This window comes from Pyrgilauda ruficollis, unplaced genomic scaffold (genome assembly GCF_017590135.1).
Source record: "Pyrgilauda ruficollis isolate IOZ18807 unplaced genomic scaffold, ASM1759013v1 scaffold12, whole genome shotgun sequence".
Lineage (NCBI taxonomy): Eukaryota > Metazoa > Chordata > Aves > Passeriformes > Passeridae > Pyrgilauda > Pyrgilauda ruficollis.
Genome location: NW_024510321.1, coordinates 7,872,144 through 7,895,147, shown reverse-complemented (window position 1 = coordinate 7,895,147; position 23,004 = coordinate 7,872,144). Strand labels below are relative to the sequence as shown.

Genomic DNA, 23,004 nt, shown 5'->3' with positions numbered 1-23,004 from the left:
AGTGCTGGACTCCTGCTCAGCATCCAGCAGCCACTCCCGGCCTGCACGGAGCAGCTCCCTGCGTGGCAGCCACTGGCCCTGGGGAGCCCAGGGTTAACGTGCTGCTGGCTCCAGTGCCAGTGGGAAAACAGGACAAGCAATTGCATGACTGAGCTGCACATCTTGCATTTCTTTGGGGCAAAACTAAAAGGCTTTCCAGCCCTTGTGGTCTTCACAGACTTGTGAAAAGACAGGAAAAGGTTCTGTCACTCAGGCAAGTGTTGTGGCAGCCAAAGGAATTCTCTCTCCAGCACATAAGCCACGCATGGCAGAGTTTCTGGCCGTGCTTCTCCTTTGGGAAGGAGCCAGTGTTGCTGCTCCTTGGAGGGGCTGAGCTGCAGGGCCACAGCAGGGGATGTCCCTGCCTGTGCCCCGGGGTTTGGAGGCCTCATCCCGCTCTCTCCCCAGTCCAGCAGACCCAAACAGCTCCTACACCTCCCAAGGAGGACAGGGAGCCCCAGCTGCTCCAGGCACACAGGGGTGGCCCGTGCCAGACAAAGCCCTCTTTCCTGGTGACAGGGACTTCAAGAGCTGCTGTGTGCAAGGCACTGAGCTCCTTTTTTAATTAAGCCATTTTTCACCTTGAAGGCTCTGCTACAAGGGACAAAAGCACATTGCTGTGGTGGGATCGTGGCTCAAAACTGGCCCAGTGCAGAGCTGCCACAGGAGTGAGAGCAGGAGAGAGGCAGAGCTGGAATGTGGCAGCAAGTGGGGCCCCAAAGCCACCTACAGTGGCTGTTTGAAAAAGCTACCTTTCCTGTCAATGAAATAGTTACAAATGAAAGCGCTCTGGCTTTATTAATAAACATTGTTTTCTCCTACAGAAGTCCTTTTCCAAACACTAGTAAAGCATTTTGTGTAACCGGATTCACAGTGTCTTCTGATGCAGAACTGAGTTTATTTTTAGATCCCTCTCTAGGGTAAATCCTATTTCCATTGAAGCTTCACGCCAGCTTAGTTTTCACTCAGGGAGTTTGCAGCAACTGGCCGGTGGCTTTGTAAACAAACACATCACTCTGCCTTTTAGCATGGAGTGTTCTGGCTCTCTTGGCATTTCTTCTGAATAATCTTCAATTATCAGTCCCCTTCCACGTACAAATTATCTACAAAGTAGATGCTGCGCTTAATTTCAGCTTCTTCATTGCTGTTTGCCATCCCTGATGGGATAAAACATCCCTTCTATGCCTCATTAGTGGCTCCAGGGACATGGGGCTGGAGAGGTCCTGGGGCAAGCATGGCCATGGGGAGCGGAGGGACAATTCAGAGTTAATTTTTTCTTTATTATCTTTCTGATTTTACAATTTTGCACCTCCAGTAACCAGCATTTCTTTTTCAAAGAGCATTACTCAGTCTATCATACTTTTGAGGATTTTGACATCTGGAAATAGGTTTTATTAGGGTAAAATATGGGGCATGGAATGTCCAAGATAGTTGGTTTTATTACTTTTACATTACCTATAATCATCTCCCAGTTAAACCCAACAATATTCTAATGGATGGACCTTTCTACTTGCAATTGCATTTCCTTGACATGAATCAACACAAGAAGGGCCTCTCTGGTTTAGATACCCCCCCTCAATTTCATTTATGAAAGCATTTGAGAGGCATATGCACATCTGTGCTCTCACTCAGGGAGGCTAAAATTGACAGGGTGTCCCCTAACTACGAGTAACAAATCCCAAACATATTTCACATATTTGGTCATTTAAGATTGTGAAAGGCAAACAAGCCATGAGCTGGGCAGCTCACTCCACCTAAAGGAAGCAGGAGGCAGAAACCACAGCTCCTCCTTACGAAAATAAAGGAATAGCCAGAGTTAAAAAATTAATAAAAAATAATTAATGACAACAACAATAATTATAATAATAGGAAAAGCCAACAATAAAATGTTGAAGCCTTTAAGGCTGATGCTCTAGGACCACTGCCTGCAGTGGTGGTGCTGCAGGAACTCAGAGAAGCCCCCACTCATCCTGAGATTCCTGATGGAGGGAAACTCGCAGAGCTGGGGCAGTGCAAGGAGAACTCTGCTCCTCTGCTCTGCCAGGTGGCAGTGCCAGGGCCCAGTGTGGGACAGGGATGGAGTAGGGCAGATCACAGACGATCTGTGTTACACAATGCAGCTGGGAAGCTGCCTTGGCATGGCCAGGGATCTGTTTGATCCTTATCCTGGCCCCACTGGTGTCACCTGAACTGGCAAATGCACATGGGGAGGGGAGGGGAGCATTTTCACTGGGAGTTTCTGCCATTGGAGTGCTGGTGAGCAGTGTTGAGCTTGAAAAGTGACTGCAGTCATCAAAAAGGGAAAATGCCCTGGGATGGGAGCTGAAGGGACACGCTGCTTATTCCTGATCCTGCTCTGCCAGCATATTCTCTATTCACTGTTGACATTTGAGTTTCATCAAGATGAAGGAATAAAATACGGCTCATGTAAGAACAGAACTGTTTGGATAGTGAAACAATAAAAGAGACTTTGAGGGATCCCTTGGGACTTGCAGGTCTTGCCAGGTCTTAATTTCCCCAAGGAAATTCTGAATTGCCACACTGAAAGCACTCCCAGAGCATCCCTGCTGCAGCCCTGAATTCCTGGTGGAGCTCCAGGATGACCCCTTTGGATGCCAGAATGACCCACTGTGCCTTTGGCTTGTCCCCATGGCCGTTTCTCTTGGGTGGCTGCAGGATGTTCTCCATGGGCCCTCGTCTCCCTGGGACACCTCAGTGGCACCAAGTGGTGGCTTCACAAGTGACTGGGACTGGCTGCTCAGGGCTGGGCAGGAGACACCCCACTGCACTTGGGTGAAGCTGGGCTCATGCAGTCCCTCCAGAGGGAATTCACTGATAAACCCAGCTCGGGCACAGGCTCAGGGCTGGGGAGGGGTGAGGGAGGAGACAGAGTGGGGCCTCTGGTGAGGGGAAGCCCAGGGCAAAGAGGGGCTGAGCCCCAGCCTGGCTGCTGCCAGTGCAGGATCTGCTCTAAAACCAGGACTTGGGGTGCAGCCCCCGGGGGCTGCTGGCCCTGCACGGGCTGGAAGGGTTCACTGTCGGAGCTGAGAGCCATGTTAAACGCTGGAACCCTTCCCTGGCCCTGCTGGCTCCCCTCGAGTCAGGACCAGGGCTCCTGGGAGCTCAGGCACAGCCCCAGCCCACCTTGGTGAGTACAACATTAACAGCAGCCTCATGTGCCCACCCCAGGGTGTGAGGACAACTGGCCAAAATCAACACAGACACATTCAGTGAGGGGTTTTTTTAAATACATTTATTAACCAATGTTAACACATTAAATGACTCTATATATTGCTAGTCAGAGCAGCTTACAAAATGCCAGAATGCATCATAAACTGGACAGCCACAATGAATAATTACAATGTGCATAGTGGCTAAGCTCAACACTTTAATATAGCTTTATGATTTGCAGAAAAAATTAATTTTAAATCATGGTTCCTAAAACAATCAATTGTAATTTTACCTAAAACTTATACAAAACCAGGCCACAATCTTTTTTTTTTGTTTTCTTTTTTTTTTTTTCTTTAAAACACACAGTTTTCACGCTGTAGTAACTTGGAAATGTGCAACCGTGTCAACAGAGACAAAAAAGCCAAAGTAACACGAATCTTACTTTCATGCAGCTATCAGTTAAATATTACATATTCTGGAATGATTTTACACCAAAAATATTTCCACAATACTTGCTTTCATAGGGGTGGATCGAAGTTTTGGAACTTGTAAAGTAATCGAACAAGATTGATTTTTAGTTGTGAAGTGTTTTACAGTCACAACACAGAGGCGACAAAAGTTAATTACACATTTATCAGGCAATAATGCAGCTGTGGTAATACAAGTTACCATCTACTTACTATTTTTTCCAATCAACTTACCACTTAATTTCTGCAACATATTGGGCATTATTTGGCGGTATCTAGTCAATTAACTTATATCACCACTGTAAGTAAAAAAGGTCAGAATTTCAGTGGTAGTTCACAGAAGTCTTAGTTATATTTTTGTCTTTACAATGACCCTGACAAATCCTAGAGAAAACTTTTTAAAAGGCTTTCCTCCTGATTCTTCAGCTTCCATCGTTCCATCATGTAATTGCTTTCAATAAATATCAAAGATCTAAATAAATATTTACAAATTATTCCTCTAACTTCTCAAAAAATAGCTGGATGATTAATGGGCATATGACTCAGTCTAAGACCAATCTTTGAAAGAAACTAAAATGTGGAGACACTTTAAAAGAAAAGCTATTTAAGTTAGCTTTACATCTATTTAAAAAATTGTCTCTGAACATGGATGCAATTAATATATCTATATATAAAACAAACAAAAAGAAAATAATTTTTCAACTATCGATCCATTCCTATTGGTAATGCTTCTTAATCCAGACATTCCGCAAAATACAGACTTTTTACAAATCACGGCATCTTTAATACAAGAAAATTAACATGCATTATTCTTCATTCTGAGTACAGTGATGGAGCTCATTATTAGGCAATGACCCATTACTACAAACATAACGGCTTCTGTGAAACTTAAGTGCTTTTTCTCCTTTTATTATCAGTTACAATGGACCGGGTGACACCAGATCAGAGGTGGTCAAATGACATTGAATTGGGGAGGCTGAAGGGGGGCACAATAAAGCAATTTGTATGCCTCAAAATTCCAAGTATGAATAAAGGTAGTTGGGTTTTTTGTTTGTCTGTTGTTTTTTTTGTGGGTTTTTTTTTGGCTTTTCTTATTCTTGTTATAAGCACTCATGTTAGAACAAAGACGAAATGTGCAAACTTTAAAATTTAAATATTCATTTTTCTCTAAGATCCAGCTCAGTAAAAGATTACCCCAGTTCCCTGTGATTTTAAACTACAAGATCAAAGCTAATATTTTGTTATAAAAGTTATATATTGAAAAGAAATAATGAAAATAAAACACAGTTGGGAAATATTTAAGAAAAAATATGCAGGACTAGCACCTGCTGTGTCAACCCTGTTCCCTAAATTCAATCATGTACCCACTGGTATAACCAATAGATAATGCCTTTAAACAGTAAAATTAAGCTGAACAAAACCAGCTCAACAAGGTTAAGAAATAAATGTTACATCAAGGTAGTATGCTTCGTTTTTCTGAAACAGTTCTGTACTTCTTACATTCAGAACTAGTTTTTAAATGTTTTTTAAACGTTAAACTTTTAGCTTTTGTTAAACTTGCATCTTTTTTTGTTTTTAGATCTGCTGTTTTTAAAGATTAAAATCTCTGTAAAACCTAAAAATGTCTTAAAATTTGCTGAAAATGCAACAAATCCTCTAGTTTAAAATTATTTGAAGTAACCTGCTCCAACAGATGTTCGATTCATTTAGCCGACAAAATTTTGGAGGAGCATTTTTAACAGAAGACTGAAATAACTGTGCAAAATTTCTTCCAAGAAAAGTGTTTAAAGGCTGGTGCAAAATGGGAAGCAAATTCTAAACAATTTTGGCTTTTTTTTTTTTTTCTTTTTGGAAACAAAAACCGCTCTGTCTGAGAATAGCAATCATTGGGGTGGTGCTCTAGGGGAGGAGGAACTCTTTCATCTTTTCCTGCGGCAGGTGCGTTTGTGTTCGGCATGCCAGTGCTCCTGCTGACACTTGATGGAGCAGTAGGACGTGTTCCAGCAGCAGTGGTACATGGCCTCCTCTTCACAGTTGTAGCACTGTGGAGAACAAGTGAGATGGGATTATCCCCCTGGCAGGATCCCTCCTCACCAGCATTCCCCCACCCCTGCCACACCAGCACGTGCAGAGCAATGCTCCCTTTATTTATGCTTGGGGGCATCCAAGCGTTTTTCACACGTGCTGAGTGAAGCAGCAATCTTCAGCAAATCCACACAATGCTTTCCTATTTTCCAGAGTCTGGATTATTGCTTTTCCAAAAATCATCTCCCACTTAGGAAAACTCATCTCTCGGAATGGTGGACTGACATTTTTCAGGCACACAGCGCAGGAAGCATCTTTTACCCTACATTTGTGTAATAGCACCCTGATCTATGTCTTAAAAGCTACAATAAATCAACAGGTGCTGCTGGCACGAGCAGGCTCTGCACAGGCTTGAAAAACAGTGTTTGAGGTTTCTTTATAAGCCCGACTTGTCCAGAGGTTGTTGGGGAAGATCCTTTGGGTCTAGCAAATGTCAGAAGTCACAACAATAACATCCCAGGAGACAAGAATTATTGGTTTGTTGTAGCCCATCTGGGGTCAGCCTGTAAGGACACTGCTGTCACTGGGGTTTGCTGACTGGCAGCCAGCACTGCCACCTCCTGAAGGGAAAACCTTGTGCTCCACCACTGCTACTGAGCAGATCAAAAAAGTGGTTTTTCTTCCAAGTCTTAGACAAACCCAAGAAGGCCTGTCACACACAGGTTGGCTACCTGAGCTCTTGCCCTTTGTCGTGCCTGCCAGCACTGCACAAAACTCCTGAAAGAAAGATGCTGCACAGCCCATGATTTATGCGGAATTATTTAGTACTGGAGAAAGTTGCAGCAAAGATGATTTGTACCTCGGAACACAGAGAACACCCCCAGCTTTCTGATAGCTGGAAGAGCTACTTGGAAAATAACCCTGTGGCCTCTGGGGAGCTAAAAAAGGGAAGACAACATGCTGGTCAGCACCACAGGTGGCCATCAAGGAGGTACAGCACCCACACAGCGCCCTGTCTGCAGGAAAGTTTATGCCCTTAAGGCAGTGCTGCAGAAGCATTAACTCTCATTTTGACAAAACTCCATAAAGTAAGGTGGCATTGCTGTTTAAGGTACCATTTATATTCTACATCCTGGAGAGTCAGCTTCTAATGACCGCAAATTTGTCTTTCTGAATTTGGTCTGCTCAAAATCAGGAAGCATCTTTAGGAATCCAGTCTGAAATGTTGATTGCATGATGTGGAACAGGGGGAGGGATATCACACAGTCTGTGCAGGCTGCTATCAAACCACAAAATAACACACAATTTACTTTTTATGTCCTGTCTAGCTACAGCTTTGCTAATAAAACAGAGAATTACAAAGGAAACAAACCAAACTGCCTCAAAAGAAAAACCACAACAACCCACACAACTGAAAGACAGATCCAAGAAAGCCAACATTTACATTGGCTAAACTGATAACCATTTATTTACATCAGCAATAAAGGGACTGCCCTAGCTGTGTGAGAAGGGAACCTCTCCGTTTTCCTTGCATAATTTAGCTCCTGGGAAGTTTATTTGTAAAAATGTCTGCAAACAAGTGTCCTCTCCAGAGCTGTTTTCCTGGTTTTTCATGTTGCTGGCTGCCCACAAGCCTGTGGGAACTATTAGCATCATCTGCTGGAAAGGTGCAGGGAACAGCTGTGGCTCTCCATTATGTACAGCATGGGCCTGAGCCCAGAGTCCAAATTCACATCTGCTGGTTTGGAGAGATCAAAAAATGCTATGACAGGAGAGGATAACTGATCAGTGGGTCCTGCACTTCCCTTTACATATGCTGGCCATAAGTGTGGGATGTAAATCTCCACTTACAGTGTCATCTGTGCTGGTACCAGCACATGTGGCACTGGAGGCAAAATGCCAGCTGGCCTCAGGCCTCCTCTTTTCTTTGTATTTTCCTCTTTCTAAACGTTATCAATCACTTGGGGTTTTGTTTCAGGCAGTACACATCACAGACAATGCTCATTCACTTAAAGACCACCTGTTGCAAGTTAAAATAAATATATGTGTAAATAAATTTGAAAGAGAAAAAAGTTAAAAGCTGTCTATGGAAACGACCTATGCACCAATTTAAATGAGTCTTATACACAAATAAAAGAACTTGGAGAAACTAAACCAGAAACATTGTCAAGACCAGCACTCCAGCCTGAACCCTGGAGCCATGGAGCTGCATAATCTCATTATTGTGACTGCTGCCTTTACACTTCTTCCTTTTGTTTGCTATTTACTTGAGGTATCTATATTAAACCCAAATTTTCTGAAGGTATAAAAAAGAAATTGGACTAAGCCAATTGTGAACAGCTAGAGAAAGAGGAACTGTTATTCTTTAACTATGCATTAGTCTTCTAAGGGCTGGAAGCACATCTCGTGTCCCTGTATACCACCAACAAAATGATCCCTTTATCCCAACTGGACTTGTTTTTAAGGTATGAGAAAAAGACAAATACAGTGTGAATAATAGCAGCTATATTCCCAAGCACAGCCATCAGCATTACACAAAACCAGAGGTCTCTGCTCCTAATTAAAAAGCAAAGCCACCAAAACTCATTTAGTATGTGTGTTAATTACATGAGATTTTTTGGTGAGGAGGTATCATTATAATAGCAGATACAAGTGCAGTACTACACACCAGGGACTGTCATTAGTACCACTGAAGGAAGAATCACTGGGGAGTTGTGTAATTGGACCAAGTCCAGCTGCCTGGGGCTGTGTGTTGGCAGGCAGATCCATCAGCTTGAATGCAGAGGTGTTTATCCTGACCCTCCTTCTCCTGCCACATGCAAACCAGCTGCCTGCATGATGCCTTCATTTAGGGTGGTGATTGACAGATAGTTTGAGGCCACAGAAGCAGGCAAGATTGTCAAATACTCTTTCTATCTTCTGATTGTTTTGCTCAGTAGAGAAGCTTTATGCTCTCATTAATAAATTCAGTGACATGGTACCCGGGCATTTTTGATTAGTCTGAAGGATATAGTAAAGGCACATTGGAGCAGATAACTCCAGTCAGTCTCTTTTGGAAATGTTACCTTCCAAACTATCAAAAAGCAGCTAGAGCTAAGAGTCCAGCCTCACAATGATGTTATTGTGCCCGAGTTACTGCATGTCAGCTGAATGGTGACAATGGTTCACATGTGTGCTCTTCACTTCTGACACAACAGAGGTGATTTGACATATTCTGTAGGAGGCAAAGGCAATTCCATTTCCCTCCCAGTGCCACAGATGAGCACATGCACACAGGCACCAGCAGCTGGTGACACACTGAACTCAGTAACTCAATCACGTCAGTCAAAAATAACTTCTCTGGTCTGCAGAAACAGGTATGCAGGGAGGAATTCTCTTATTGACAGAGACCCAAGCACTGCACCATCATAACACCCACAGTAAAACCTCTGTGAGGAACAGAAATGAAGACTCTACAGGAGCAGTTGAAGCAATTCTTCTCTTTCCAAACTCAAAACTGTGGTAGTCAGTGACTGACTGCCTCGCCTGAGTATTTTTTCCACTATTTTCCAGAGCAGAGTTTTCCCTGCAGGGACCATTGTTTCATGAAAGCACAGACACTAATGAGGCTGAGCAGCAGCAAAACAGCCTTTTATAAGAGAAGGAAGTGGGGCTGCAGGGGGTGGCAGACTGGCTATCCCTTAGCTTGTGCCATCTCCTGGAGGCTCCTGTTCCTTTACAGCCCCACCAGTGCTACAATCTTGTGCCCACCCTCCTGTGTGTTACAGACAACTGTCACAGTGCTGTGGGACTTCCTCAGTGATGGCTTTTGCTCCCCTGTTCTGTGACAATTAGCAAAGAAATAGCAGAGTTTGTGTGCCAGGTCCCAGCTCCTGAGCAGAGGGGTTTCCACCTGCACTCTGCTCCTGGCAAGCAGCACAGTTTATGGTCCTTGCAGTGTTTGGCTAGGTGCTGTACAGCCATGTGGGAGGACACACTCCAGCCTGAGAAAACACCAGCCACAGTCCAAATAAAACCAGGAAAAAGTTTGTAGCATGTAACAGAACAAGAAGTTAGATGTCTATTTTCACTTTTCTAGAGGGCACACCAGCATGGTTTTTGTAGCTGATGCTGCAGTTGCACTTAAGGACCAAACAAGAGAGGAATACATTTCAGAATGTCATGTCCTAAATATAAAGGAATATAAAACAGCTGTAGAAAAAGCAAGAGAGGAAAAGGCCAAAAGGATATCACTAATAGCCTTATTAGCAGGGGAATCCAAATTGATGCAGCCAGATATTGTACCCTCTGAGGTCTCAAGATCAAAGGAGTGTGAACATAATGCAAAGCATGTCTTATACAGAGTAAAACTGCATTTAGAAAAAAATATTTTTGATACTAACATCTGATTGGACTTGAGAAGATGTTGCTGTTAGTACTAACAAATTAAGATGGAAAGTAATCAAAACACCAAGTTGAAATTTGGAGAAGATTTGAAACAGTAATATGAAGGAGAAAGCCTTCATGCTGAAAGACTAGTGAAAGAGCAGTGCAGTTAAAAGCAAGGAAGAAATCCCCTTCAACTGCCTGCAGGATGCATTATACATTTCCACTTACTCTCTTGTGATAAATTTTTGACACTTACCCACTGCTTCTTCTTGGTCTGGGAAATCAGTTGCTTGTGCTGACCTGCTAGTTTCTTAATTTCTTCTAAAAACTCTTCTTTGCACTTCTCCTTCACCTGCTTACACTTTCTGTCCATCTCTCCTTGTGCGTTGGCCACAGCTTTGTTTACAGCCTGCCTTTTCTCTTCTTCCATCTCCGTGCGCAGCTGCCAAAGACAGTCAGCAAAACAAGTCAAGGGACAGCTATTGGAATTAGTGTCTTATTTAAACCTCTACTCTTTAAACCTCTATTAATGATGAGGGTGGAGGTCACCCAATTAGAGATTTCTCCTATTTAGGAAACAAAAAATTGCTCAATTACAGATATAGCAAAATCAGATTTAATCAAAATAAAAATATCACTGTATTTCTACTCTGCTAGGCATCTACAATAACAGCTAAATAAGTTCTATGTATATTTGCTCAATGATAAGTTTATAAATTTATTCATTTCTCTTTAAAAAAGATTTTGTTTTTTCCAAATCTACAACTGCATATAAATCTACAGCAAGTGCACAATAGAAAATACAAAATAGAACATCCCTGAGTTCATTAAGAGGTATTTATTTATTTTAGTGTTCATTGTCAGTGAGGTTCTTTTGCCCTTGCTCTGGTACCTAAATATTTGGTGTCTTAATCCTACAGGATTAACACCTGAACTCCCCAAGTTCATTTCATAGTCCTTCATCCAGAAGGAAATTCATCTTATCTTAAGACAGGTACTTAAGAGAGGTCAGACAAATCATCCTCCAAACTGCCCTGCTCTCTCTAGCCAAAGGTGACCAGGTCAAGCTTAGGCATTGAATTTTAAACAGGATTAGATAAGATAATTAGATAAGAAAATGAAAACAAATTTCAGTGACCCGATTTGATCTTTAGGTCAGAAGATGGACAAAAGAAGAATTATTTATGATTAGCAGTTAAACAATGACATTGTTTAGAATCACACTTAACAATGGAGAGAAAGGCTTTGGAAACAGATACTCATAAATGAACAATTAGTTTCAGTTTTGGATCACAAACTGACATCACTGGACAAGAATCAAAAAAAGCCATGAGTTTGCTGTTTAAAGTAGGTTTGTTGGTATAGAAATGGTCTAAAAAAGCAATAATGGAGACTATTTTTATGTGGTCTCTTTGGAAAAGGTTTTTATTCATTTTGGTAAGAGGGGTTGTTACAAAAATAGAAAAGAATGTGAAAAAATCCCCAAAATCTCCTCTCCACAACCCAGGGTAGGTGGTGTTCAACAAGTGTTACCTTTTCCACTGCCTCTCGCACGACTCTCTCAGTTTCTCTTTTGTGATCAGCTTTCATCCTGTCCTTGAAATCATTAAAGATTTTGGTGTATTTGTCATGGCACATGTTCTGACACACTCCATCATTACTGGTCTGGGTGCTCCGATGCAGCATTTTTGGAGAAGAGGCACTTAACTTCTTGGTCTGAGTTGAGACTGAAACTTTTTCAATGGGCTGAGGCATTGTGGGAATTTCCTGGCTTGAACTTACTGCTTCAGTTTCAGGTTCTGGCTCCTGCAGAGAAAGAACAAACTTGTAAATCACATAGCAAAATAGAACAAGTCAACCTGTTCACTTTTCAGTTCCCCCTGAAGAAAAAATGTTACTTGAGTAATATCAGTGTAATTAATGTGAAAGGTGTCTGATGAAGACCTGTAGTGCTAATGGGACGTGGGGTCCCTGTGGAAAACCAACTTGAGAGTGGGCAGGCTCTTGGGTCAGGCTTTTCTGACTTCAGCCAGCCTCACTTCCCCAAAAGTATGAAAACCACAGAGGCTGGGCTGTCTCCTTGGGATTACTAGAGGTTTGCTAGAGATATTTCTCCCCCACAATATTCTGCCTAAAGAGACTGTAGTTGCATGGCCAAGGCTCCTGAATTGTTTTGGCAAACTCTGGGCTTACTCTGACCCAACAGGCTGCCCCGGAGTCTGTGATATTCCACTGACTCCATAGAAGTGCTGCAAAGATTGATCAGTACTTCAAAGGTCCTTTGAAGATGAAAGGCTAATGAGAGTCTACGTCTTGCTTCCAATAATATGGAACTAGACTTGATGACCACAGAAGCTCTGTATAATTACACAATTATCAAGAAAGAAGTCCTGTAGTGTACTGTACTGAATTTAGCCGCCTGTGTTATTACAATGTAACACCAATTGCTCCTGCTCTTTAAAACAGATTGAAGTTATACTCCTGGAAATGTTTATTGCTATTTGAAGTGTCTGAAGACATAAACAATTTTTATTTTCTTTATTAAAGTTAGATGTTTTAATGCTCATTTAGCAGTGTAGAGACAAAGCCTTGCTCAGGACTGGACTTTGTGCCTGTCTGTGATGAGACATTGCTCACACCATTCAAAAGGCTGTGCATTCCCTTTTGCCATCAATTACTCTCTGAGAGGTCACTGTGATTGACTTCTGGATCACTGATCAGAGCTAAGAAGGCAAATGCTAAGACATAAATATATGAAGCAAATGACAGCATTTGCTTGACAGAAAACACAGTAAGAATGGCGAGACATCCTCCTGTAATTTCCCTATCTTGCACTCAAACCAAGTTTGTGCCCCAGGGAGCAGAGACTGTGTCACTGCCTCCATCCACGACGCTGCCTCCTGCAGGATCAGGTACAATGGGGAGGCGGCTGCCCGGGAATGAGGAGGGGCCGTGTCCCTATTCCAGCCACCACAGAGAGCTCTGCTGCTACAGCACCCGCAGCCTCCTCTGCGCTGGCATCCTGAGTCCTCTGGCAGGAACACACACACATATGTGCAAATGTTTCTCAGCGTTCCTCGGCAGCTGGAAGGAGGCCAGGAAAAGTCCTTGCGGCTCGGAAAGAGATTTATGGCTCTCTCTGTAAGTGCCCCCTTGTGTACACGCTCAATAACGCAGCCCTTGGTTCCCTGATCCTGAAAGCAGGATACACAGGGAAACCCGCAGGCAAAGTGGGTGAGGTAGTTCATAAACTTCACAGGCACGATTGCACTTTCTATTGGCTTACTGATATCCTGAATTTGTTATTTGTATAAGTATTTGTATTTTGTATAAGTATTTGTTATTTTTAAGAAATATTGTAAGCCGGCTTGCTTTATTCATGATACAGGATATTCCCATGATGACACGCATTACTTGCACGTGGGAGGCACAATTACACTTGTTAGCAAGGAGTACCAAGCTGTGGGGCTGGAACTTCCAAGGCTAATACCGTAACATCACTAAAAGGTGACTGAAATTGAAGGAGTGTCTATTAAAATTTCAGACTTTTTGTACTTTGCTATCTCTATAAACACAGTAATTGAGGTTACTCACTTCTTTCTTGAGTTCCATACTCTGGTTACGTCGTCCTTTCTTTGCTCTTGGTTCCTGAGTAACCTTCAGCTGTGAACATTAAGAAAAGCATATTGAATCAACCCAAAAAACCAGTTAATGTAAATGATTTTCATTGTAACATGACCAATGTGCCTTTTATTTGTGATTATTTGCAATTATTTAGGGTATCAAATAGAAACATTAATGAAATGTTCTTAAATGAGAAGTGCACACAATAAAATGCTTACATTATCACTGATGACTATGACTGCATGAAGGAACAAAATTAAAGAACAAGTTCTACCATTCAACGTGCACTTGCTAAAATACTCTTAACCATTCCTTTCTTCATTGCACACACAAGTTCAAACATTTGTTTTCTCAGATATTCCGATATCAGTGACCCATACTTAGATCTTGCTGGATGCCAGAAAGCAGCAGTGATTACAAAGAGAATATAAGTATGTAAATACGGTAAGATCATCCAGACTGGATTATTACTGGAGGGGTATGGAACTTTATGCTTTAGAATAAAAGTCAGTCTCGCAGTAGAAACAAGGATGAGATCTAAGTGGATGGTAATTATTTTACAGTGCTTGTAGAGAAGTTCTTACATCTGCTTTTGAAGCATGCAGTACTAGCTAGTCTTAGTAAGAGGATATTGCAGACTACAGCAGAAGAGTGAGTTTGATGGCTACTCCTGTGTTCCTGTATCTGAGAAACCAGTAAAACAAGTATAAGCATTAGCCAAGTCAAGGATGAATAGTTGGCATTGAAGAGAAAATATGTAAATGGACACTTCAGACTCTGTGACTGACACTTCTGGAAAAAATGGGAAAATACCAGTTATCTTTTATTTGTGACCATTTTCCTGTTTTACCACAGGCTGTTGTATGACTGCGCACAAGACTTGAAACAAAGGGGCTACAAAGGGTTAGCTAAGCAAACCAGGGTAAAAAGCCCTAAAACCACTTTGATAAGGAACAACCTTCCACCACAACATAGAGTTTTATAAACTTTTTCATTCCAGATTGAGTGATAGACCTGTTTGACAAAAGGACAAAGGAAGAGGGTGAAAATATACCGACTTTTTTTTGAATACAGACTTGGAGAAAGGATAGGGGTTTTAAATGAGGAAAGATGTTGCCAGGGAAAGGGCTGCCAAAAATACGGAGAAGCATCCTGTAAACTATGAAAAGTAGTGGATATATAACACCCTTTTGGACAATGAATGATTAGTAAAGATCAGCTCTGATAAGGGAATTTCTATGTGGAAATGCAAAGTTTTGGATCTTGGCCATTTGTGCTCTTTATTAAAACAATGTGATTTTTCTTGTTTTGCAGAATTATTTTTAATGCCTTTAATCAGTTGCTGGTCACGTGGTCCTCAAGTGCAATGCTTGCACCTAACTTCAGTTGGACCTGCTGAAAATGTCATGGCTGGCGTTCCTTGTGGATCTGAAGGCAGAATAGAGCTCCAAGTGAACATACTCCAGCTGTGAAAAGGCTGAGCAGCCACAGGGCTGTCCCTTGACAGGGCTCCAAGAAGGCAGTGTTGCAGTCCATCTGATATCTGTGACATTTGACTCAAACATTCCTATTTAACTTTAGAAATCTTGATCTGTCTCATCAAGGTGCTGTACGTGACAAACACTTTGAAACTTCACAAAGGTCATCCAAGAAACTGAGGAAAGAGGAAAATCCAAATTCTTGCTATTACTGATAGCAAGATAGGGATATAAGTGAGATAGGGAGGACAAGTGATAGGAGAATAAGTCTTTGAACCCTCTTTTCCTCACAAACCTGCAGACAGAGCACAAGGCTAATTAACAGCACATTAATCAAAACCACACTGACTTTGTACTCTTTAATGAATTGCCCCAGTTGCTAATATTGTAGCAGCACTGACTTGCTCATTGCTAGTGGAAGAGATGCTCGACTCTGCCTCCTCTTCCCCTTTGTCCTCATTCTTTGATTTCCAGAATCTCCCCTCACGAAGAAAACGCTGGTGCAGCTCCAGTTCATCACAGGCCTTCTTCCAGCCCATGCTGCGCTTCACGTGCAGCCGGTGGATGTTAACTGTGATGTCTTGAATGTTTTCAGAGGGGATCCAGGCCCTTGTGAATACACAGAACAGACAGTTCAGAAACATGAAACACAGGTGAAGGATCTCAACCAGAGATGAGAAACTGACTTCAAGTTTTTCACAATGGCCGATCACTGACAATTCGTTTTTGATTATTTTTTTTTTTAACTCAACACATTTGAAAAAAAGTTGACTGCATGCTGTTAGACATTTTTGTTATTATAAATACTTGTTAGCTGTTGATGCTATGGCTTAAAGTCTCTCTCATTTTTGGTGAGCCACAAACATTCCCCAGCACCTTCTCTTATCCGTTCTCTTGCTAAATGCCCTGACTCAGACACAGAAACATTTTTTTACAGGAGGTCCATATGCTAATCCAATTTAGCTCTTGACCTCTTTCCTAAAACTGTCAAGGAATGAACCAACTCCTCACCTTGAATAGAGACATTTTGTGTCCTGGGCCCCTGTCTATCAGGACTGAACTTCCATGGAGACTGTCATGCTTGTTTGGACTGAATTCATGCCAGTGACATGGTTCCAAAGTTACTTTGTCCACTTAAATGTGCTCAGAGAATCCTCAGAGAGTTAGATAGGCAGGTCTTGAATTTTGAAAGGTTATACCAAGCACCAGGCAACACTGGACAGTGGACATAGATTCACTGCCATGCACATCTGCCTAGCAGATTAAATACTCAACAAATGACATGTTTGTGAAAAGATTCTTGATTCTTCCAATATAAATTTAATGAGTAAAGACAAAGAAACAATATAAATACAAATAAACTGTATTCATTAACAGATTCAAGGTAAAAGCATTCTGTGACAGAGGCACCAGTAAAGAACTTGCTTTATAACTATTAGAAAGTCTTGGTAGCTCATATAAAAAGTGAAAAGATGTCATATACTGTGCAAGTTACATTAAAGCAATTTAAATAAACAGTTAACTAATACACTGTTACTGAATTGTCTAGGCCCTTTTGGGATGCACCAAAATATACCATCTCCCAACAACCATGAATTACTTTAGAGATGTCTCTTCTCCTCACATTATAGGCATATAAATTAAACAGTAAAATAATCCAAACCAGTCCATTCACTGTCACACTGCTACAAACCTCCCAAATGCTGAACAACCAGCTGGAGAGAGAACCAAAAGCTGATCTCTAAGAGACAACTTTCCAGTGTAAAGAGGGATTCTCTGAAATTGCAAACTGGCTCCCAGCAGGAGGCCTGTCAATGTTCTAGCAGTGAGACACAAACATTTGTGATATATATCATGGTACTAAACCACAAAATTGTAGTGCCTCAGCTCAAAGGAGAAATTGCCTGAAGTCAATACTGCTGATAGAAGGAGTACATTTCTGTCCAATTTTCACCTTGGCCTGGATTAGAAGACTGCTACACATTTGAAGAAACAGCTTAAGTTCACTGACTGTCTTTAATTAAAATGGCATTAAGGAACATCCTTCTGGCAACTGTGGAAAGAGAACCTCTGAGCCACTGAATTTGGACACTTCAGATGTGTTAGACTGAAATTTAAATTTTCTGAAACAATTATGGCAAAGTATTCAGTATTTCTAATGCTGGCAACAAGCTGAGCCAGGATTTACAACATCACAGATGAGATAAATTCTTTTAATATTGTTTGTAAAAAGCAGCACATGGAATTAATAAATTACCTTTGGTGGTGATGGCCAAAAAAGCGAACATCAACTTGATTGTCCTCTTTCTGCATGACTTTGGCTGGCCAAAACCCAAAGCCTTTCATTTTGGCCCAAACCAACTCATGATTAGGTATCTAGAAAAAGAAGTTGTATTTGTTAGTGGATATGAAATCTTATATTGCTATCTCCCAAAAATATTCTGCTGTAATACTACGCTAGTACCTTAAGAGTATGGTTACTGTTTGTTTCTAGTGCTATTTTCATTTTTATCTTCTTACATTTCCTTGTGAGATACGTTGCTTGGATCAACTTAAAAAAAACCCCAAAACTGCAAAGTCTGAAAAGGGCATAATTGTCTATTGAAAAGAGAGATCTTAAGCAGCCTAAAAATTAACTTGTCTTTCTAGCTTCATTCAGGAGCAAAGTTTTAGTTCTGTAAGCTCCTTATTTTCTTGTGAAACTGTTGTAACTGGCTGTTACCCAAGTTTTATAACCTATATTGTTACAGCTTTGAACTTCAATCAACACTTCACTTGTGTAAAATATCCAGGCTTACAGAGTCTTAGCCACGCTTTTGAAACAAGCCCTGTGAAATGGAATATTCAATGCATTAACGACACCAAAACTGCAGGCTTTCATACAGAAAAGCAAACAAATAAAAATCTGTGTCAGCAACATACACAAGGATAGCAGAACCAATTGTCAGGTCGTGCATTTGACAAATAGAAACAGTTCTTGCAAAGCTGCAGTTCATCCAGCTGAAAAACAAACAAAAAAAAAAAGGTAAATAAGCAAAAAAAAATCCTATTTATGTGATTTCAGTATCATCCCTCTCCCTTAAGTAGTAAAATTTTTCAGCCCTTCTTGCTAATTTGGTGGAGTTACTTCTGTCCATGCAAACTAAAGGTGTGAAACTGAGGTGGGCTGTGAGAGGCTGAAAGACAACCTGAAGAAACATTATTCGTGTTTCAGAAAACCCAGGCAGAGGGAGAAGACTAACTGACATATTAATGATCTATTATAGATGAAATGCAAAGAACAGTTCTTAAAATTCATCAAATATTTAAAGAACATTGTGAAAGAAGTAATTCAACTGTACAAAAGGAGAAAGTGTGCCACCAGCTCCTCAGTTGTATTTTTTGGTCTCCCCTGAATATGGAGAAATGCTTTAATGACAATTACAGAATTTAGTAAGAATCTCACTTCAGATTCAATTTATATTAGTAAGTACAATTATTTCTAGTCCAAATCTGTATTGCTTATTTTAAAAACCAAAATTTGAATATCAGTGTTTTTCAAATTATAATCTAGTTGCAAAAAAAACCCAAAAAAACCCAATAACAAAACCCGAAAGAACCAACAAACCAACAACAAAAAACTAAATAAAAAGTAAAAGGAATTCTGAATCAGCTGCTGGACTGTCTGGAGGAAATTTATAATTCAGTTTCACACAATTTTTATTTTGTAAGATGAAGAATAATTTCTTAGGTTTTGAAATGAAAATGAAGTATCTTGGTTACCTCTTGGTTACTTGGTGGTACTTACTTCATGGCAGGTGTCTTTGTAAAGCATCCTTGCTATATCAGCTTGTTCACTGTCCGCTATAAATTAAAAATAGATGGTGTAAACAATCACAGTATGATCACAGTGCTCACAAAGATTCGCAGCTGTCATTGCTGCCACATTCATGCTATAATTGTCGTGCTTAAGAAGAAAAAACATAATTTAATCACTTGGACAGGCCTTCCATTTAAAATTTTCTAACAATCATTTCAATATTCGTTTTCTGTGTCATATTTATATTCCACAATACCGCTTTTACACTGAACAATGCAAGTACACATCTGAGGAGGAGCAGCAGCAGGGAGACACAGTTGCTCTTATTATGGGTTCAGTTCCTTTCTCTGCTTGTGTCTTAATGGCACACTGCAGTTGTCCTAAAACATCTCTCTGTTCTGTGCTCTGTGTGATGCTTCACAGACTGTTTATCACTGAGTCTCCCTTTACACCCCTGTATTCCTCTCTTGGCATATTCACATCTCTCCCCACCAGCCACAGTGTGGATCTCCTGCATTCAGACTGACGGTGGCCATGTCTGCAGGGGAGAACCACATCCTTCCTGAGATGGTGGCTCTGGAAAACAGGACCTGGCTACAGCTTTTGGACATGGTGGTGGTGTTTTTTGACTTCCAATCATTCACTCTTTACCTTCCCAGTGCCTGGCAGCTTCTCTGATGGCTGTACCTCCACACTGCACCAGCAGCACACTCCTGATGTGGATGTAGCTACATTTGCTGTCACAATATGGCAGATATTGCCCAAAAGTAAAAGAAATATGTCTATAGTTTCTGCTGACACAGCACAGCAAACCCTACCCTACTCTAAGAAAATATATGAACATTGGCAAAAATCTGCAATATAGACTGACCTAGGACTTTGCTGAAGAAGCAGCAGGATGGAAAAAGCGCAATTCTCACTAAGAGGCTTAGCCAGGGAGGATGAAAATAGTTCTGTAGCAGGTGGGCCAAAAAAGACCCTAAAAAGTCCTTATGCACTTTGATTTTTAAAGGCTTGCAAATTACTTCGTTCACACTTAAGACTAATTAATACCAAATCCATCCTGGACTTGTGAGTTTCCTACAAATAAAGACAAATCAAACAAGGCAAGAAGTAAATGTAGTATTTTACCTCCATAGAAAATCACTGTGTTGTGTAGAAGCAGTTGAGCATCTGCTTTGAACTCCTCATAACTCCTGTACTTTCCTTCATTTACTTTCTACACAAAAGAAAACACAAGGCTGTGAGAAAACTCTTCAAAGTGCTCTACCTGCTTTATGCAGAGAAGCTTTCACAGAAGTCTACATTATGCAGATCAGACATTGCTTTTCCTGCATACAAAAAGACTACTTGCAACTCTTTAGCATGGTTTGTTAGTACCTGAGCATTGGCTGCCCTTTATGCAATGCCCAGAAGTAAAATAGATCCTTTAATACTTGACCAAGTTTAAAAAAGATTTTCCTGGTTGGAACAAGGTGAAGCTGCAGTAGCTGCAGCATAAGGTGTGACCCAGAATATTTGTTCAAACTATGTTCCCTGAGGTGAACATTTTGTACCTTAAAATAACAGCTAGTTTCAAATCAATGTTGACTGCCTTTCAGGACTGAGCTTCCAGGATCTTCATTTGACAGTCTGTGTTATCTGATGAAAGCTGGTTGTCCCAGTCTTCCAAACTCATAAAAAATGCCTACATGAAGCCATGCAATTCATTTTCTTAGTATGGCTTTGTCCAATGGGGAATGCAGCATTTTCAGATGGGCTCTCTCAAGAACATCTGTGACAATTCCAATCATCAAACAAAACAACATCAGCTTGTAGAATGCTATCAAAGCCAAATGACCTTCTATGGAAGCAGAAGAAGTTGACAGAGTAAAAGGAAGGCCTGACCTATTTTCAGGCTCAACCAGTGCTGCCAGCACTTCCAGACAGGCAGCAGTGCTGGTCTCCAAAACTGTCAGTGAAGCTATTGTTTATTTGTGCATTTTAATAATAAAAAAAAGGCTCTTCACATCTGTGCTTGTAAAGGGCAAGATATACCACAGCACTGCCTACAATCCAGTTGCAGGACCGAGTAAAGATGAATAAACGAATGTTTATTATGCTCATGTGCAGTTGATTTATATGAGTCATGATCAGACCATTGGCTCAGAAAAAAGGGACAATATATTTATTAGTACTTTATATTTGGAACAATTAATGCAAAACAGATGTTTTGGGTGAGTCTGGTTTTTCATGATCAACAAAGTGATTGGTTCTTTATGAATCATTCAGATGTTTATAAAGCTGACACCCACACAAGGGCATAATGACTGAAATCAGAATATGGTCAAAAACATTGGGCCAGAGAAGCACACACAGGCACTTCAGTCTATATTCATTGATTTAGCTAAACAGTAATTTCTCTGAAGATTTTAGCTACCTGTAGATACTAGTGTAACCTTAGTACAAAAGGAATTGAAGACACTCTGTGTCTGAAAACTAGGCACCACTGAAAATGGTTTTATTTGATCACCTATTTATGAGGAAAATTTTGACATGTTAAGCTTCCATATCTAATGCTGGATACAATACTGAAATACTGATCATATAGAGAATTAAAGAGGATTAGGACTTTGTAGACTTTCACTATTAAAAGACTCCAAAACCAGTGTGGAAGTTAGAAAGCAAGTCACTCTACCTCCTGTATAGTAGGAACATCAACAGCTGAGTGCACCAGCCTTCGATACATTGGGTGTTTGTTGTCCTTCCCTTTCTTGTTTAGATCTATAGCCTGAAAGGACCATGAAACAGTGTTTGTTACTGCATTTAGAATCTGCTTAAAACACATAAAAGAGGATTAGAAAATGCAATAGTTTGGAATATTTCAGCTGGGGACTACACAAGGGCAAACTGGGGATCCACAACCCATGAGATTAGGTGTGTCCAAACCTGAAAAGTGTTCATGTCAGAGGAGCCACAGGCCCATGGCACAGCCTGGTGACACTGATCCAAACCTCAGGGCCTGGTCAGTGTACGTGAAAACACACACAGTGCTTGTGACAGGAGAAATAAAAAGCACCCTCCTGTAGCCCTCCTTCCTGCACAGCCACAGGGCAACCACAATGATGCTGGGCAGTGCAGCAGGGACTGAGCAAACCTCCCTGCTCACACTCACCCGCTCCTTCATCCGGGACACGATGAAGCGCAGGTATGTGCTCATCTCTTGTTTACTTGTGTTTTTCTTCTTGATACTCTGCCAAAGAAAAAGAGCATCATATTAGGATTTTAAACTTGACTTCAAAATCCAGCCAATAAACATTTCCTCTGCATTAACACTTGATTTGAGAAGGCAACTTTCAATCACATAAAACACTATTTCTTAGGGAAAATATTTTCTAAGAAATTAGTAACACTAACACACCACTACCACCATATCTGTTACTTTGAATTATGTCTGGGCTGAGAACTTCAGCTACAGAAAAATTGCAAGTTCTATTTCCAGTTGTATCCATAATAGTTTGTCAAAACCTCTCACAAAAAAGTGTCTAATTACAATAAAGCAACGAAGAAAGTCATTTTAGGGAGCAGCTGAAAATTTATTTAATGGTCTTTTTATTAGCAAGGCATTAATAATTTTAGTAAAATAAGAAATAATTTAAAAAATAATATCCTGTACCATCTACAAATTATGTGCTTACTAAGCAAAATGATACCATCTGGGAGGAAGACAAATTGGCTCTAGCCAGTAGAAACTCAGAGCACTTTTTACTGCTCAAGAAACATAGCAGTCTGGGAGCTTTGTGGTTCTTCCTTAACAAAATTTAATCCAGATTCTGGAACACAGATCACTACTTTTTAGCAGTTCAGGATCCAGAGATTTTCCCTCTCATCTCAGACAATCATAGAGACTTACCCCACCCTTCAAAGTATAACCAGGCTAGTGGGAAGCACTGCATACTGAAAATGTGCTGTAGAGAGAAGGTGTTTCTGCAAATGCCTGATGTGTCTTACAAAGCAGCCTTTCCAATCCCAGCTCACAGCAGCTGTGCACAGC

The 23,004-nt window shown here is 40.9% G+C and overlaps 1 protein-coding gene across 3 annotated transcripts in view; it reads right to left on the bottom strand.

Moving 5' to 3' along the window:
- Positions 1-3,722: 3,722 nt before the first annotated feature.
- The window catches only part of ZMYND11 (zinc finger MYND-type containing 11), a 104,387-nt gene continuing 85,105 nt past the window's right edge, over positions 3,723-23,004 (bottom strand). For all 3 annotated transcript variants that reach the window (XM_041486952.1, XM_041486961.1, XM_041486971.1), the window contains 11 exons: positions 22,126-22,203; positions 21,649-21,741; positions 20,103-20,190; positions 18,960-19,015; positions 18,095-18,172; positions 17,430-17,548; positions 15,574-15,781; positions 13,665-13,733; positions 11,604-11,876; positions 10,327-10,512; positions 3,723-5,719 (listed from right to left, as the gene is read on the bottom strand). In XM_041486952.1, the coding sequence (XP_041342886.1) occupies positions 5,597-5,719; positions 10,327-10,512; positions 11,604-11,876; positions 13,665-13,733; positions 15,574-15,781; positions 17,430-17,548; positions 18,095-18,172; positions 18,960-19,015; positions 20,103-20,190; positions 21,649-21,741; positions 22,126-22,203 (1,371 nt within the window). In that variant the 3' untranslated portion in view covers positions 3,723-5,596. The remainder of the gene's footprint in view (positions 5,720-10,326; positions 10,513-11,603; positions 11,877-13,664; positions 13,734-15,573; positions 15,782-17,429; positions 17,549-18,094; positions 18,173-18,959; positions 19,016-20,102; positions 20,191-21,648; positions 21,742-22,125; positions 22,204-23,004) is intronic.